The sequence below is a fragment of the Tursiops truncatus genome, chromosome 5, assembly GCF_011762595.2.
Source record: "Tursiops truncatus isolate mTurTru1 chromosome 5, mTurTru1.mat.Y, whole genome shotgun sequence".
Classification (NCBI taxonomy): domain Eukaryota; kingdom Metazoa; phylum Chordata; class Mammalia; order Artiodactyla; family Delphinidae; genus Tursiops; species Tursiops truncatus.
In genome coordinates, this window is record NC_047038.1 from 83,521,436 (window position 1) to 83,536,386 (window position 14,951).

General features: G+C 39.6%; 1 protein-coding gene across 4 annotated transcripts in view; it reads right to left on the reverse strand.

The window, feature by feature from the left end:
• The window catches only part of EPHA5 (EPH receptor A5), a 331,428-nt gene extending 317,831 nt beyond the window's left edge, over nucleotides 1-13,597 (reverse strand). For 2 of the 4 annotated variants that reach the window (XR_012332013.1, XM_033857102.2), the window contains exon 1: nucleotides 12,536-13,586. Coding sequence is in view for 3 of the 4 variants with exons in the window: in XM_033857102.2 (XP_033712993.2) it covers nucleotides 12,536-12,716 (181 nt within the window). In the remaining variant the exon portion in view is untranslated. Of the gene's footprint in view, nucleotides 1-12,535 lie in introns of all 4 variants that reach the window. The other 2 variants (XM_073805308.1, XM_073805307.1) reach the window with 2 other exon arrangements.
• Between the last annotated feature and the right edge of the window lie 1,354 nt (nucleotides 13,598-14,951).

The window sequence follows — 14,951 nt, forward strand, 5'->3', positions numbered from 1 at the left end:
GTTGGCTGATTGTGGCTCAAGTCATGAATTCTGAGAACTTATCATATGAAAGAGGGGGAAAACAGTAGTTGATTAAATCACAAAAAGATAGTGACCACAGGATATATCCTATTTATTTCTTAGTGGTTTGGCAAACTTCAGTAGAACTTTCCTCTCATTGATACTTTTGTTAAATATAAAATAAAGTATTTTACTGCCAAATTTCTTGGTATTAATTTGTTTTGGTGGGCAAATCATACACTCTTTTAGTTGGCAAAATCTCCGTTTAGAAAAGACTCTATAATACCAGAGATTCTGAACTCTATTAGTTATGAATTTAGGACAAAAGCTACATAGGCTCTACCAGGAAAAAACAGTAATGTGGTGAGACTGGGTGTGTTTAAAAGCAGAAACAAAACAAGTTACTTAATATAATTTATTCCTTAAAAGTAAATTTACAGGGCATAACATACTTCACTGATACATACGGAATATCAGGTATTGGGGTTACAGACAGGCAAAGCTTTTTTCATACTGATGCATTTGGTAAATGCAAAAACAGAAAACCTGCCAGTTTTCTTGGAATCAACTTGCTTTAGTTGGCAAATCATACCAAATAACTCTTAGTAGGGATGTCTCAGTTCAGAAGAGAGCTTTTTCTCTGGTTAAACTTTATTTTTTACGGCGATTTCTATTCTTATCAAATTATCAAAAATGTATAAACAAGGGAAAACTTGAGTCCAGCCCAGGGTGATATGCTACACACGGAAAAAGAATGGGCACAGAATACTGGGGAAATTGGGGAGGGCTCTTACCCTGTATAACTTAGGCATAAGATCAACGTAACCTAGGTGCAGGAAGGAGCTGAGGGTTTCCTATTGAGCACCCAGAATCCAACTGTGCTGAGAGAAGGGCTCCTCCACAGAAGCACGGAGTGCAGACATGGAGGGAAGCAGCAGGAGAGGTGGGCCAGGAGCAAATCACTGAGTGCTTTGTACTCTGGCCCAAGGAATTTAGATTTTATCCTGAGGGTACTGGAGAGCCATTGAAGGGTTTACCCAGGGAGTAAACAAGGGCTGCTTGAGCAACTGAACTGAAGTCAAGTGCTTTTCTTGTGATATTTCCATATACAGTAAATATTAGACAGTACTCACTAACTAATGTCGAAAATTTAGACCCTGCTAAATGTCAGAGTGCCAACCCACACTACTTTTTAGCACGTGGACTATTTAACACTTATATAATGCTTCCTGTGTACCAGAACTTTTACAAAACACTTTATTGATATGAACCTAATCTTTACAACCCCGAACTGTATGAATATTCCCATTTTACAGAAAAGAATGCATAGACACAAGGAGGTTTTCTAGCTTTCAGCGTTTTCAGCGTTTTCAAGTTCACACAACTCTAAGTGGTTCAGCCAGACCCCAGAGCCTGTGCTCTTACCACTCTGCCTCACCGCCTCCTAAAGTGGAACGCTGATTCTGCAATCATGAGACTTTGGCTTTGAAACCAGTTCTGATTTTTTACTAGACCAAATTTTCTTGTTTCAGTTCCTTTGTTTATAGCAATGATTTGTCTAATCTACCCTACAGGTTTTTATGAGATTCTCGTGGAATAAGGTAGGTTAGCACATTTTGTAAACTACAAAGCATTTTAATAACATAAGTTACATAAAAGTGATTATAAAATATTTAATATTGCCATGTATATAAAGAGAAAAGAAAGCACCCAAGAAGTTGCCTTGGATAGGAGACTAAAGGTGAACACATTTTCTACTCAACCCACTGAACGTTTCAGTACCTTCACTTGTTACAAAAAGTAGTGTTGCCTAAAAATTATAATGTCTGAGTTTAAGGCAAAACTTTATCTCAAAACTGCCCTCTCTTTCCAACAGAGCAAGGTGTAGTGATCAGCCACAAACAGCACTTCGCCGAGAGAGTTTCTGAACGGGATTACAGATACACACATCTAGGTCTAGCGTGTAGCCTGGGCTAGAGATTGAGAACTGGGCTGCTTATACATGAAAGTAACAGAAAACAATTTAAAAACTAAAAAATACATGGCCTCAAATTAAAAAGACATAATGTGGAGGAAGAGATCTTGCCTTGTGCTAGTGGGCAATGAAGAGGGGAGATGTCAACATGGGGCTCAATCAGTGTGTAAAAGCCCAATGACAAGAAGCGGATCAAGTATTTAGTGAGAAGGAAAAAAAAAAAATAGAGGTATGAGTGAACATGAGAACAAATATCTTCAGGACTCCACATGAATTTTTGTATGCACTTTAACCGTACTTCCCACTGTCTGTGGAATGAGCCATTATTTGGATGGTGAGGGCAAGAGTGACTGTGGACATCTGAAGGACTTTAGTCAACAGTCTCCCCTTGTGTAGAAGAGTTGAAGAGAGCAGTGCTGGAGTCAGACTGCCTAGGCTTGAATGCAGATTTCTACCACTTTTGGATGGGTAACCTTGGGCAAGTTATTTAACTGTTCTCTTCCTCGGTTTCCTCATGTGTAAAATAGGAATAATATATAATAATAATAATACATATTTCCTAGGCTTGTTTTGAGGAAAATGAATCAGTATACATGTAAACCACTTAATGTTTGGCACGCAGTATGTCAATAATGAATGTTAGCTATAATTATTGTATACAGGTGGGTGTACTCATGCACGCAGATACACACATACATTTCACAAGCAGATCTAAATACAATACATTCTAAACTTCCTTATACCTGTTTATGTTACCTACATAAAAAAGATAAGCTTTCACAGAATTGTATTAAAACCTTTCTAAAAATGTAAAAGCTCAGTTATATTTCCAAGTAATATTTTAAAATCTGAATATAACTGAGCAGATGAGAAAATCGTATACTTTAAACCAAAACAGAGGTGTCCAACTATAGTGTCAGATATATGTTTCAGGAAACTTCTAAGAATTTAATTCTCCCAATTATCCACTTTCATAGCACCATAAAGGTCATTTAAATATATATATTATATATTATATTAAATACATATATATAAGACTTACTATGCCAGTACTAAATATCCAAAACATTTGAAATATCTCTTGATATGTTTTGTGGCTAATAAGAAACTTCTGACCCCTCCTTGAGGCATAATGAGATAAAAGGCAACATTTACAACCCATGATCTTTGTACTGATGATTTTCCCTTTATTTCCTAATCAAATCCCAGTATTCAATATTAAATAATTAGGAAACCAGCAAGAAAATAGGACAACATCATGCGGTTGATTTTTATCTTTGATTGCTCTATGGAAAATTTGCATATGCAATTCTTTTTGTTAGATTATTTTCCTGTCCCAGATTCCCTTTGATCATCCAATGCAAGGAAGACAATAACCTGTGATTCTGAAAGCTTATCTCAAATATCCCACATTTAGTGTGGGGAAACCCCAGGGACTAACATTTGTTGGATACCTGTTTTGCTCTAGGAATTTTACTAAGCAACATACATACTCTGCACATTATTTTATTTTCACAGTAACGCTATGAGTGTGTGTTAACACTTAATTTTAACTATGTGGAATCTGAGGTGGATGGTTCAAGAACACATCACTCACACATAGCAGGGCTCACTTCATGGTCTTTACATGTTCCCATTTTGCACTACCCAGTGAGAGGCAGTTATCGCAAAGTTAATTAAAATTAAGCTATAGGACCCTCAATGACATGGGTCACTTCCATGCCACTAAGGCACCAGCGAAGTGTTCACTAAATCCGTATTTCTGCTACACTTGCAAAACTAAAATTTTTTTGTACTCCTTTCCTTAAGGACTATTCCTCACATAGTGTAAACTTAAATCCACAAAACTGCTGCTCCCGATGCTTCCTTGTATCCTAGTCCTTACCTGGCAAGAGAAGCATTAACATACATGGACTTTGCAGAGCTCTAACCAGCCACACTCCCACAACTTACATATGCTCACCAATTAGAAAATTATCTCATTTTGATTGTTCTCCACAACAAGTATGTGAAGTAGTACCATGCTACAGATACATGAACTGAGGCTAAAAACAATAACACAGTGAGTGTCCACAGAATTCAGAGGTAGTAAATGATGGAGATTAGAAAAAAAGGAAAGAAAACAAAACGAAACAAAAACAAAAAGTAACTCCACAAAATACAAAAACACAAAACAAAACAAGACTACTTTCTTTCTGAATTTCAAAGCCAGAAGTTTGGATTTTTTTTTTCTTTTCTCTTACTTTTCTGTAATTCCATACCAGAAATCCTTTCCCTGCTTCGTTTTGCAGGCTTGAATCAAAAAACAGTGGCTCCAAATCTCCAAGATTAAATGGTTCTGTTGTTGTCGTTACTCCTACTCCCAACTTCCAGAAAAATCAAATATGATGGTTTGAAACTAGATATGGTTAAAATCCTTCAGACACAACAGTTCCCAAGTATTTTCTACTTTTCTCAGAAGGCTGGTTGTACCCCTTTTAGGAGACTCGTGACAGCATCACTATACTGCCTAGACTGTAGGGAGAAGACAGACCACTGTCATCTTCCACAAAACAGGGCAGTCGAATCACCTGTCCAGCTAGCAGCACACAGTCCAGGGCTCTGCGTGAAAGCTACAATTTGGCTCAGAGAGAGCGTGCCTGCTGCGGACTGCTGGGCTGAACCGGTGCCAGCCGGACCTACCTGCTGAGTTTGTCTTTCCACAGAAGTCATTGACAAGCATCCTGGAACTGGAAGGGATAGCCAGTGCAAAGTAAATAAGTGAGCTATCTTATAAGAAACACAAAACTGACAGAGATACCTTAAACTCTTGGACTTCTGACTTAAGAATCAAGTGAAAAATATATAACTTGGTTTGCTACGATCTACCCTTTACCGTTAAGGACTGGGTCCCATGATTTATTTAACAGAAGACTATATTGTCTGATCGCCCCAATACTTCCTTGGAGGCAGGATGTATGGATGAGCTCTTACAGGCATGGATGAGCTCTTACCCTCTTATCTTGCTTTGACTTTGCATAAATGGAGTCTCTGATAGGGGAGGGGGGGAAGAAAGAAGAAGGGAAAGAGAGAGAAAAGGAGGGGTAAAGGGGAAATGAGACGTGACAGGTGAAAATAAGAGTGTGAAATTATCATAAGAGAAAAAAGACACTACCCATTTCTGAGTAAAAGAACAGACTGTATTTTCTCTAAATCGTCCAATACTGAGCCGGAAACATGTTTCCAAGTAGGAACATTTTCTCACAAAGCATATGCAAAGTATTTCAACCCTCCGGTTTTGGCTCTTTGATCATTATTATTATTATTATTATTTTACCAGATCATTTACTTAACAGAGTTATGAGCCCAGTTTAGTTAGAAACAAAGACGTGTGTGATGGATGGAGAAGATAGCCTGGGCAATAGTCCAGCAACTATAACAGAATTAGACTCATCACAGACACTTTAATCCCCATTATTTAATTTGCGAGGTATCTAACGCCACAAATATTTGCCATGACTCAAGAAAACTGTACAACTTACAGAGAAATAAAAGAAAAAAGAACTAAATGGATGAAATAAAATGAACTAAAGAGTTATTTTTTTCCATTAGGCTGGGATTTAAATCTTCAGAGTCAGTAAAACAAATATAAAATTAGAATGTGTGTGTGTGCTGGTATGGGATTTTTTAACAATATAAAAAATAAAACCCAAGCGCTTTTATTAATATCAAGTTCATAGTGATACCATCATGACATCCCTCACCACTCTTTCTCCCAGCTTCACCATAGCCGTAACACACAACCCAAAACGTGTCCATGTGCACAAACACAATCCTCAGGCCAAGTTCCTGCACTCTGCTTAATAAATGCACAGCAATTAAAGCCATGAATACTGAATCACCGGAAGATACAGAGGAAAGAATGCATGACCTAGGGTCAACTTCTGATCAACAAAGTTTTGTATATTCTACAATAGTTTAAGAAATAGTTTAAATGATACTAATAAAGTACTACATAAACTGATCAGAACCTAAAGGCTGTAGAACCTACAGGGAAAAAAAAGAAAGAGCTAAAAAACAGTGCTTTAAGAACAGAGCTTACTAGGTTTTCTTTAACTGAATACATTATCAATGAGATTCTAAAGACAAAACACACACTTTTTTTTTAGAGGATTTTGCGGCATTCTTTAAATGGTAGAAATGACTCCTTATGGTTTCTTTAAGTTGCTAAAGATTAAAAAAAACATTAAAAATTATACCCACTTAAAATGGCAGCTAGTAATAATAAAAGTCATCATGCTAAACCACAGAGTTTTCAAAAACTCCAAGTGGTGCAACTACTAAATTACAGTTTTACTTTATAACTTTGTAACACCTAGAATTCTCATTAGAGATACTCGATGACAAGTTTGAACTTTTAGAAAAAAAAAAAAAGCCAGACCATAAAGTCCCACACATTTCACTAGACACAATTTAAATTATTATGTACCTTACAGCGTTTTTTTCCTTTTCATTTATTTATTTTTTGCTTTACACTAACATTATATAGGCTAAGAATTTTTTTTTTAAGGCTAAGAAATTTTTAAGATGGTAATGAAATAAGTTAAAAGGTAATTTAAAAATCTATTTCTCATGAGATTTGTTGATTAGAATTATGTTTTAAGTCATTCAATTAAGTGTTTTCTATTTTCATTTTAATATGAATTTTAAATTACAGCCATCTCTTATTTTATGGGATTAGAATGAGTAAAGTGAATAAATCCTATACATGTGAAATCTACAGTGTCAATAGAAAAATGTAAATTCCAATCAAGTTTTAATACTCAAGAATACCTGTACCACTACCTATTTGTAATTTGATTTATAAATGGCTATTTCATAGTATAATTTACGGCATCGGTGAGCCTAGTATTTTGGTGGAAAGTTCTTTATTACAACACCTTACATGTTACCAAATATATTCTAAAAAATGAGCTGTTGTTCAAAATTTGGATTTAAAATTCTTAAACATTTTTTCTTGTTCAAAAGTAAATTTTTGTCTTGTTCAAACACTTTAAAATCTATTTCATTAACTCTGAAAAAACAAATGTCTATAAAGGCAGAAACTAAAACAGGAAAAGTAAATATATGATAAAGGGAGACTCCTTAAGCAGTCATGCTGTTTTGGAAGTTAAAAACCAAATACTTAAAAATGGATCATTTACATTTTGATTTAAACATTTTCAATGGAACCAATAATTCAGACAAGATTTTCACAGTGAATAACTATCAAATCTTCCAGTTTTCTAACTGCTATATAATATAATAATAAAATAATGATTTGGAAAATGTTATGAATAGAGAATCTCCAGTTATTCATTTCCTGTATCAAATATATCTTACTGAATAACCTATTTTGTTTATTATTTCAAAGTTATGTATTATTAAACTTTTTGTAAAAAACATGAACTGTTTAAATCTGTGTTTACAAAGCCTTTAGCACTTATTTTATTTTTTAGTGACTTTTGTATACATTCATAGAAACGTAAGTGTATCATTTAGTCTGGGATAGAACATATGATACATTTTTAATGTCAATTAAAAATACCATTAGGTGTGTTTATGTATACAATAGACTAGGATAGCTCCTTTGAAGAAATCACTATCTAACAAACTGATTATATACATTTTGATAAAATAACTAAATATGTATTTACCCAGTAGAGCATGCCAGCAGGAACTATTCTGCTCTATAGATAAATACATACTCACCAGAGATATAGAGCATAAAGAATCACTGAGTCTCTAACGTAACAATTTACATTTTTAGCTCTCATATTGATTTCATAGTTAAAAGTCACTGTTTCTGGAAAGAAAACAAAAGGACAAATACTGCAATCAATTTTAGTGATTCATAAGCAAGGCTGAATATTCAAACTTCAGTTAATTTTGATGTTTTATGAAAACTATTGTAAAAGTATTTTAAGATTGTTAAAAATGCCATAATCATCTTTGAATAATCAGATAGCTCTGCTGACTTAAGTTCATGTTATTCATTAGTAAAATGAAATATATCTGCTAATTTAAATTGAAAAAATAAAGTATAAAGAATTCTCATTACTTTTACAGTAGCTATTTCTTCAAGATATTAACAACACAATTTTCTTTGTTAAAAAAGTTGTTTGACTCATAAAAGGAAAAATAACTATAGCTAGTTAACATAATCATGCACATTACCTTTGACTATTTTTACAGTCAAAGGTAAAAAGGTTTCTTCCAAATGAAAGAGAAATAAATTGGTCACTCAAGCAAATACATAAAAAAGCACACCAAACAAAGGAGATTCAAGTGGTCAAGTCAATAAACAAAAATGTAGTGAAAATAACTAAAGCATACTCATTTTCTCAGCAGTAGCAACACTGAATAAAGTCTAATATTTAATTAAATAGACTAGGGCTGTTTTGTCTGTAAATAGCTATATCATCTCATTTTTATATTTCATGTGGAAACACTCTCAATGGTCACATTTTGTAAAGCAGAGTATTAATAATACAAATAATGGCAAGTAATACATTTCTAAGCATAAAAAATGAATCTTTTCCCATACCAATTATATCCTATGTGAACTTACATAAAGAATTAATAATATTTACAAGTGACAATATTATAATACGAATATTTTCAATCAAAGGAGAAATATCCATTAGAAATGCAGAAATTGTTCAATCTCTTCCCTGCCCTAAATGAGGAAATGAAATCCTCTTACATGTCACCCTGACACCCAAGAAGATCTTTGTCTACCTCAAAAAAACGGCTTACAATTTTAAGACCCAACCCTCTGCTCCCCATTCATGGTTTATAAAGCAAAAAGCCTAAACTCATGGTGGCTTCCTAGTTCCAACAATCTATGATTCAAATAGGGGTAATGGCTCTCTTTTTTTCTTCAGTAGTGTCCTGGTGAGGGAATAATTTTACTGTCCTTTTTCCATGGGGTCCTGCCTCTTTATCTAAAAGGAAATGAATTACAACCAGATGACAAGGCCACACAACAAAGCCATTTGGTTTTACAAATCTATTATGTCTGTCGTCCAATCGTTTTTATGGGCCTGGTCCTATTATAAACCAAGAAAAACCCTAAAACAAACTTTCTTCCTTTTCTTTCTTTCCACTGAAAACATTTACAATTTTATAATTGTTTTTCAAACAGTTTAGCCCCCCAGTTTTTCCCCTCATGTGGTGTTTTTTTTCTCCCTCAGAGTCCCTCTATTCCACTTTCTCCAACATACAAAACATTCAGAGACAAGAAACTGGACTTTTCAAATACAAACTGCTGACAACTGTCAGAAGCACTTTACTGGGACATTACTGACTGTAGCTCAATGAATTTAGCTTGATTCACTGCGGGTGCATCATTTTCAATGCATAGCTGTTCAGCAGTAATTGGCCAAGAATCCCTACTGCGAAAAGCACTTGTCAAATAATGCTTGTTTACAAATATATCTCCAGACAGCAAAAAGTGGCAGTTACTGAATAAGTTCAGGGCCACCTCCAATATTCATAACAGTGGACATGCTCCCTTTACTTATTAAATCTATTAAAATTTTCACTTGTTGATACACTTGCTAACATTTGTCCTGCCTGATCAGTCTTAGACAATTTTTTTGCTTTACATATGCCTTGGAATTATTTTACAATAAAAGTCTTGTATATTACACTGTAGTTCAAAGGTTTCTTCCACATGTTATTTATGCCTAATGTGTGTAATAAGACAACTAAAGATATATTTACATTATCCTAGAATTCAGGCTAAAGAGTAAATTTTCCTCGTCTATTATCCAATGTATTCTAAAATTCATTTCATATCAGTCCAAGATTCTAGACACATATTTGACTTTTTCTGTTCAATTCTGCTTATTTATGTCTACCAAACTTAAATTTTAAACATGACTGGAATACCAATTATAAATGTAAACTCACATTTATTTCTATCTGCCTTGAAAATTTTTTTCTCACATAATGGGAGCATTCATATCATACACATATATAATGTATATACACACTATAGTCTGAGAAATTACTAAGCATCTATAGCTTGCAGAAAGCAAAGTATAGGAGAGCAAGTTATTAATGGAGTCAGTGCATACATAAAATCTTTCTGCCCCGATCTTCCAAAGTTCCTCCAAAAACAATCAAAAACAAACTTAAAATCTCCAATCTGAATCTTTAAATAAATAAACAAACTGACTTCTGTTATAAATACCTTATATTCTTGTTCTTTGATTTAGAAGAGCAGTATCATGGAGAAACAAAAAGAAGAGAACATAAATATTAAAGGTCTGGGATGACACTAATGGAAAGATGGAAACTGTTGGGCAGAGACAGGATGAATGAGAGGAAGTGTGTGTGTGTGTATAAATTTTATTTCTAGTTATGTAAAATAATGAAGTTACAAAATGTACCCCAAACAACAGACACGCTTTTACTTTTAGCGTCTTCAGAACACTGACTGGTAAAGTACCGCTCATTGCAGGTTAGACCTCGGCAATCCCCATCTCACTGAAAACCAAGTTTTGCTGTGTGTACCACTAGCTGGGGTAAGGACAACACAATCTGTGGGTGTTAAGTCTGTAATATCAGCCAGTCTACCTTCCACAAGACTCCAGCTCCGCTTACAATATGAGACCGATGCTATTTGCTTGCTTCCCTCCACCTCCTTTCGCCTCTTTCTCCCCGCACAGTCTCGACCCTTGTTTCCATTTAGCGCCACCTTCCCTGAGACTTCATTTCTTCCATTCTCTAACCAAGAGCTACTACTCCCTTTCACCTCTACATAAGCCCCTTCCCCCATCACACCTGGAAAAAAAAAAAAAAAACTGAAACATAAAGGAACACACAAAAGGATAAATTATATTACTACTACTATTACTCTTTAAACCCAAACCAGGATGCCCCTTTTGGTGGAATAAGACAGTTAATGAAAGGACTCCTAACCCTGTCATAATCCTCCGGACTTCTAACATAATGAATCTAACATGAGATGTCAATAAAAGGACTACGACTTCAGAAAATACTTTCTCAACTTTGTCGGGAAGGTAAAAAATGCAGACTGCTTGTGTTAAGCATGGGAGACTTTAGGTAGGTAAATAGATAGGTGGATAGATCTATCTACATGTAATCCTTAAATCAGATTTTTTTTAAAAAATGTAGGGGTTAAAGAGAGAAATTCATGGGGTGGGGTGAGGAGTCTCGATCTGCCCTGCTTTTCACACGGTTCCTAGGGAGCTGGCAGCACTCCCAAACCAGCACAGCGGCTTCTCCTACAGCCAAGACACAACCCGTGCAAGTCACGAGGACACACAAGACTCCGCCGTTGCTGCTTCATCTTTCCGGTCCGGCATCCCCTGCCCCACGAGTGGAAGGAAAAATTTAAGGTTCTGTGCCTCACTCGAGGCATCCGGAGCCCCGAATCGAAACCCCAACCTCGCAGTCAAGAGGGTAGGGTTTTCGATGTGTTCGTGATGGAGCTGACCGATATGAGATGCTGCCCGCCGCCCCCCCGCCACCACGCATTGGGCTGTGCCCTTAAGCTCGGTCCCGGCGTGTAAGAGGAGCTAGCGCGGCAGAGCGGACCCGGAGGCCGAGGGCGGCGGGCTGAGGGGCTGAGCAGAGCTCGGAGAGCCGCGAACGCCGCGCAGGTGCTGCTCCCGCGCCGACCCTGCTCTCCCAGTGCAAGGCGGGGACAGTCTTCTGGGTCCGGAGCGCAGGATTGGGGGTGGGCAGGAGAGTGGGGACTCGAGATTCCGGAGCGGGGCTATTCTTTCACGGAAACATGGAAAGACCTGACCCGGTGGATGCCAGTAGCGCCTTCCCGGAGGCGACACTCCCCTCCCCCCACGAACCCTCCGCCTCCCGCGGCGTCCCACCTTCCCGCCTTCTTCCAATTTCTCCTCAGTACGATTATGAGACCCCCAAAGTGAGCGACACCAGCACAGTGTGGAGCACCTTCCTTCCTTCGCCATCTCCCTCCCTCGAGAAATAAAAGCTCTTACCACCCACCCCAGAATAGCAGCGGGTGATGCCCTAAATAACAGCTCCCAGAAAGCACTCCCCTCTCCCCCAAATAAAAGCATCCAGCTACCCCCACTGCCTCCAGTTTCCCATCCCCGGCCTCAAACAACGGTTTCGAAAAGCCCCACCGCTCCCGAGATCCCTGCCACTGCTCTTCAAACAGTTCCCACTCTTTCAAGCTCGAAATGTCACTTCCCCACGCGCTTCAAGTGAGACCCAGCCGCACCCAGCCTCCGGGCGCGGGTCTCGGAGCCCTCTTTCCTCCTGGCTTCCAACTTCCCAACCCCCCCAAGCAGCCTGTGTCCACAGGCAGGTTCCGCGCCCAGCACTCCGCAGCTAATGTCAAACAATGCAAGCAGAGACGGCGGGATGCGAGCGAAAAGGCTAGCGAAAGCGGACGACAAATGTTGGTTCGAGAGGAGGGGTGCAATTTCACCCGCGGCAGCCGCGTCCGGCGCGCCCGGGCCCGCGCCTCCAGGCCCCGCCTCGCCCCTCCGCCCCTGGTTGCCGCGGTCCCCACCCCCACCTCTCTACCTTCGTTGCTGGGGCTGGCCAGGAGGGTCCGGAGCGCGGCGCACAGGAGAAGGCAAGTCCAGAGGGGGGCCCTGCGAGGTGCGGAGTAGCAGCCGGCCAGAGACGCGGGGGTGCTGGGGAGGTCGTCGCCGCCGCCCGGGGGCCGCCCGCGTCCCGCAACCCGGGGCCCCGAGCTCCGCATCTTCTCTTCGCCGCCTCCGCCGCCGCTGTCCCGCGCCGCTCAGTTCACGGCTCCCGCCTCGCGGAGGGGGCGAGAGAGGCTCGCGCTTGCTCCTCGTTCCCCGTGGGCTCCTTTGCCTTCTGGCTCGCGGCTCGTCCAAATGCGGGAACCAGGGATCCTCTGAGACGGCTGAAGTTTGCTCCCGGCTCCCTACTCCCTCCTCTACACTGGGGTTAAATGAAATACTAGTTACGGTTGATAGTGCAGTTCGGGACCGGACTCTCGGGTGTCGAGAAGGTCCCGCGTCCTGTTCTTTACCTCTTTAGACTTTTAAGGATGGGAGTCTTTTAAATGCCACTGGGGGAGGGATAAAGGCTCCTTTTCAGTCTTCAGGGCTGAAATGGACGAAGGTAAGGAAGACAAGGCATCTTAAGAAGAAATCCTCAATAAAAAGAGGAGAAAAAAGCAGGGTGGCTAAGGAGAAAGGAAGAGGAGTTGAGAAAATACAGGGTGGGGAAAATACGAGAGAGGCGAGCGGAGGAAAAGACCCAGAGTTCAAAGAGGCCGGCAGAAGGGAATAGCTGCGGGCTGAGCCCTGACGAGGGAAGGACTGGCGGCGGCTAGCGGGCAAGAGCGCGGAGCCCTGCGGCGGCGGCAGCGGCGGCGGCGGCGGCGGCGGCCCGGAGCTGCGGCGGTTCCCGGTGCTCGGGGAGGAGGTGGTGTGTGCGCCGCTGGGCAGGCGAGCTCGGAACTGCACCGCCACGGCGCGCTCCTGCTGAGTCTGAAGCTCCGCGGTCTCCTCTGACTGCCCGCTCTGCGCCTCCCACCCTCCTCCCTCCTCCTCTTCCCGGCTCCCCCCGCCCTCTGCTGCTCGCAGCCTCGCCAGTGAGAATCTACTGTAAGTGTGAGTTGCTTAGACGAAGTCACACACCCACGGAGGGAAGTAACCAGGAGGCTGCCGTGGCGAGTGTTGCCTAGCGTTCTCCGAGAAAGGCGCGTCTTTCTCCGAGGATAATTAGGGCGAAGAATTCTCCTGACGACGCCTGCGAAGACCCGGGCTCCCGGGAAGCTGAAGGGAAATCAGACCTAGTTGAGCAGCAAGCCCTTAGAGGAGCGGGTCCCTTGTTTGGCATATTGCCTGCTGCCCATCACAGGCTTGTGGCATCAACAACCTTGCCGTCACATAGCCAAGCATTCGTAGGCTGTGCTAGTCCGTGGCTAGTTTCTTAAATACCCTTATTGCTCACTGCTACTGACCCTTTCTATTCTTCCAATATTTTGGCGGCTGGAATGAAATAATTAGTCAACATTTTCTTCAAAGTAAATGGTAGAATTTCTAAATATAGAAACGTTAGCTATGATTGCGATTTCAGGAAGTCAAAGAATTTGGCAACTGAGAATTGTGGTGTTCCTGTTACTTTAAGATGTGATGATTTAATTAACTAATTTCATTGATGGAACGTTTTATACTTTAGAAATGATATGATATGCAGATATATGAAATTAATTCCAGTGAAATTAATTGCAGGATATTTTTAATTAAATTCGTTTTAAAGTCGTATTCTGCTGCATTGAGAGACACAAATAATTAAGAAAAACGGTTTAAAACAATTAACTTCCCATGTTTCACCCCTATTATGTCTTCCCTTGCTTTATTATTTTTTCCTCAATTTTCTCATTCATTTTTTCAAAGAGATACATCTGAAGGGCAAGTTTTAGTATACTGGCATTAAAAAAACAAAAACAACAACAACAACAAAAACTGCAGATAAAGCATCTACCAAAAAGTGTAATTTTAGAAGAAAGGTATCTCATTTAATTTGCTGCAGAGTATCTACTGTGAAAATTGGGTTTACACTCATACCCAATAAAGTTGGTTCTGCTCACCAACTTTAATATCGAGAGCCCTGTTTGTCTTCACAATAAATTTCTCATAATCTTTAGCTGATGACATTTGTTTTTTGTTTAAATATTTGCCATAAAGATGAAAGAATAAAGCGGCAGTGATGCAATTTCATGAAGAGGTGGAAGCTCATCTTTGATTTTCTTTTCCCTGAAATGTTTTGGCACCAGAAATCTAAAAGCAGCTTCTTTCTATTATAATGTGCTCCAAATGCATGAAGCAAATATAGAGGAATGGCAGTGAATCAGTCTCTCAGTTTGGCAAAAAGCCTCACAGTGAGATGAAAAGTTAAAATTTATGTTTCTATTTGAAGACCATTCAGAATGTAAGCTCCTCCGCCCAAATTTATAGTT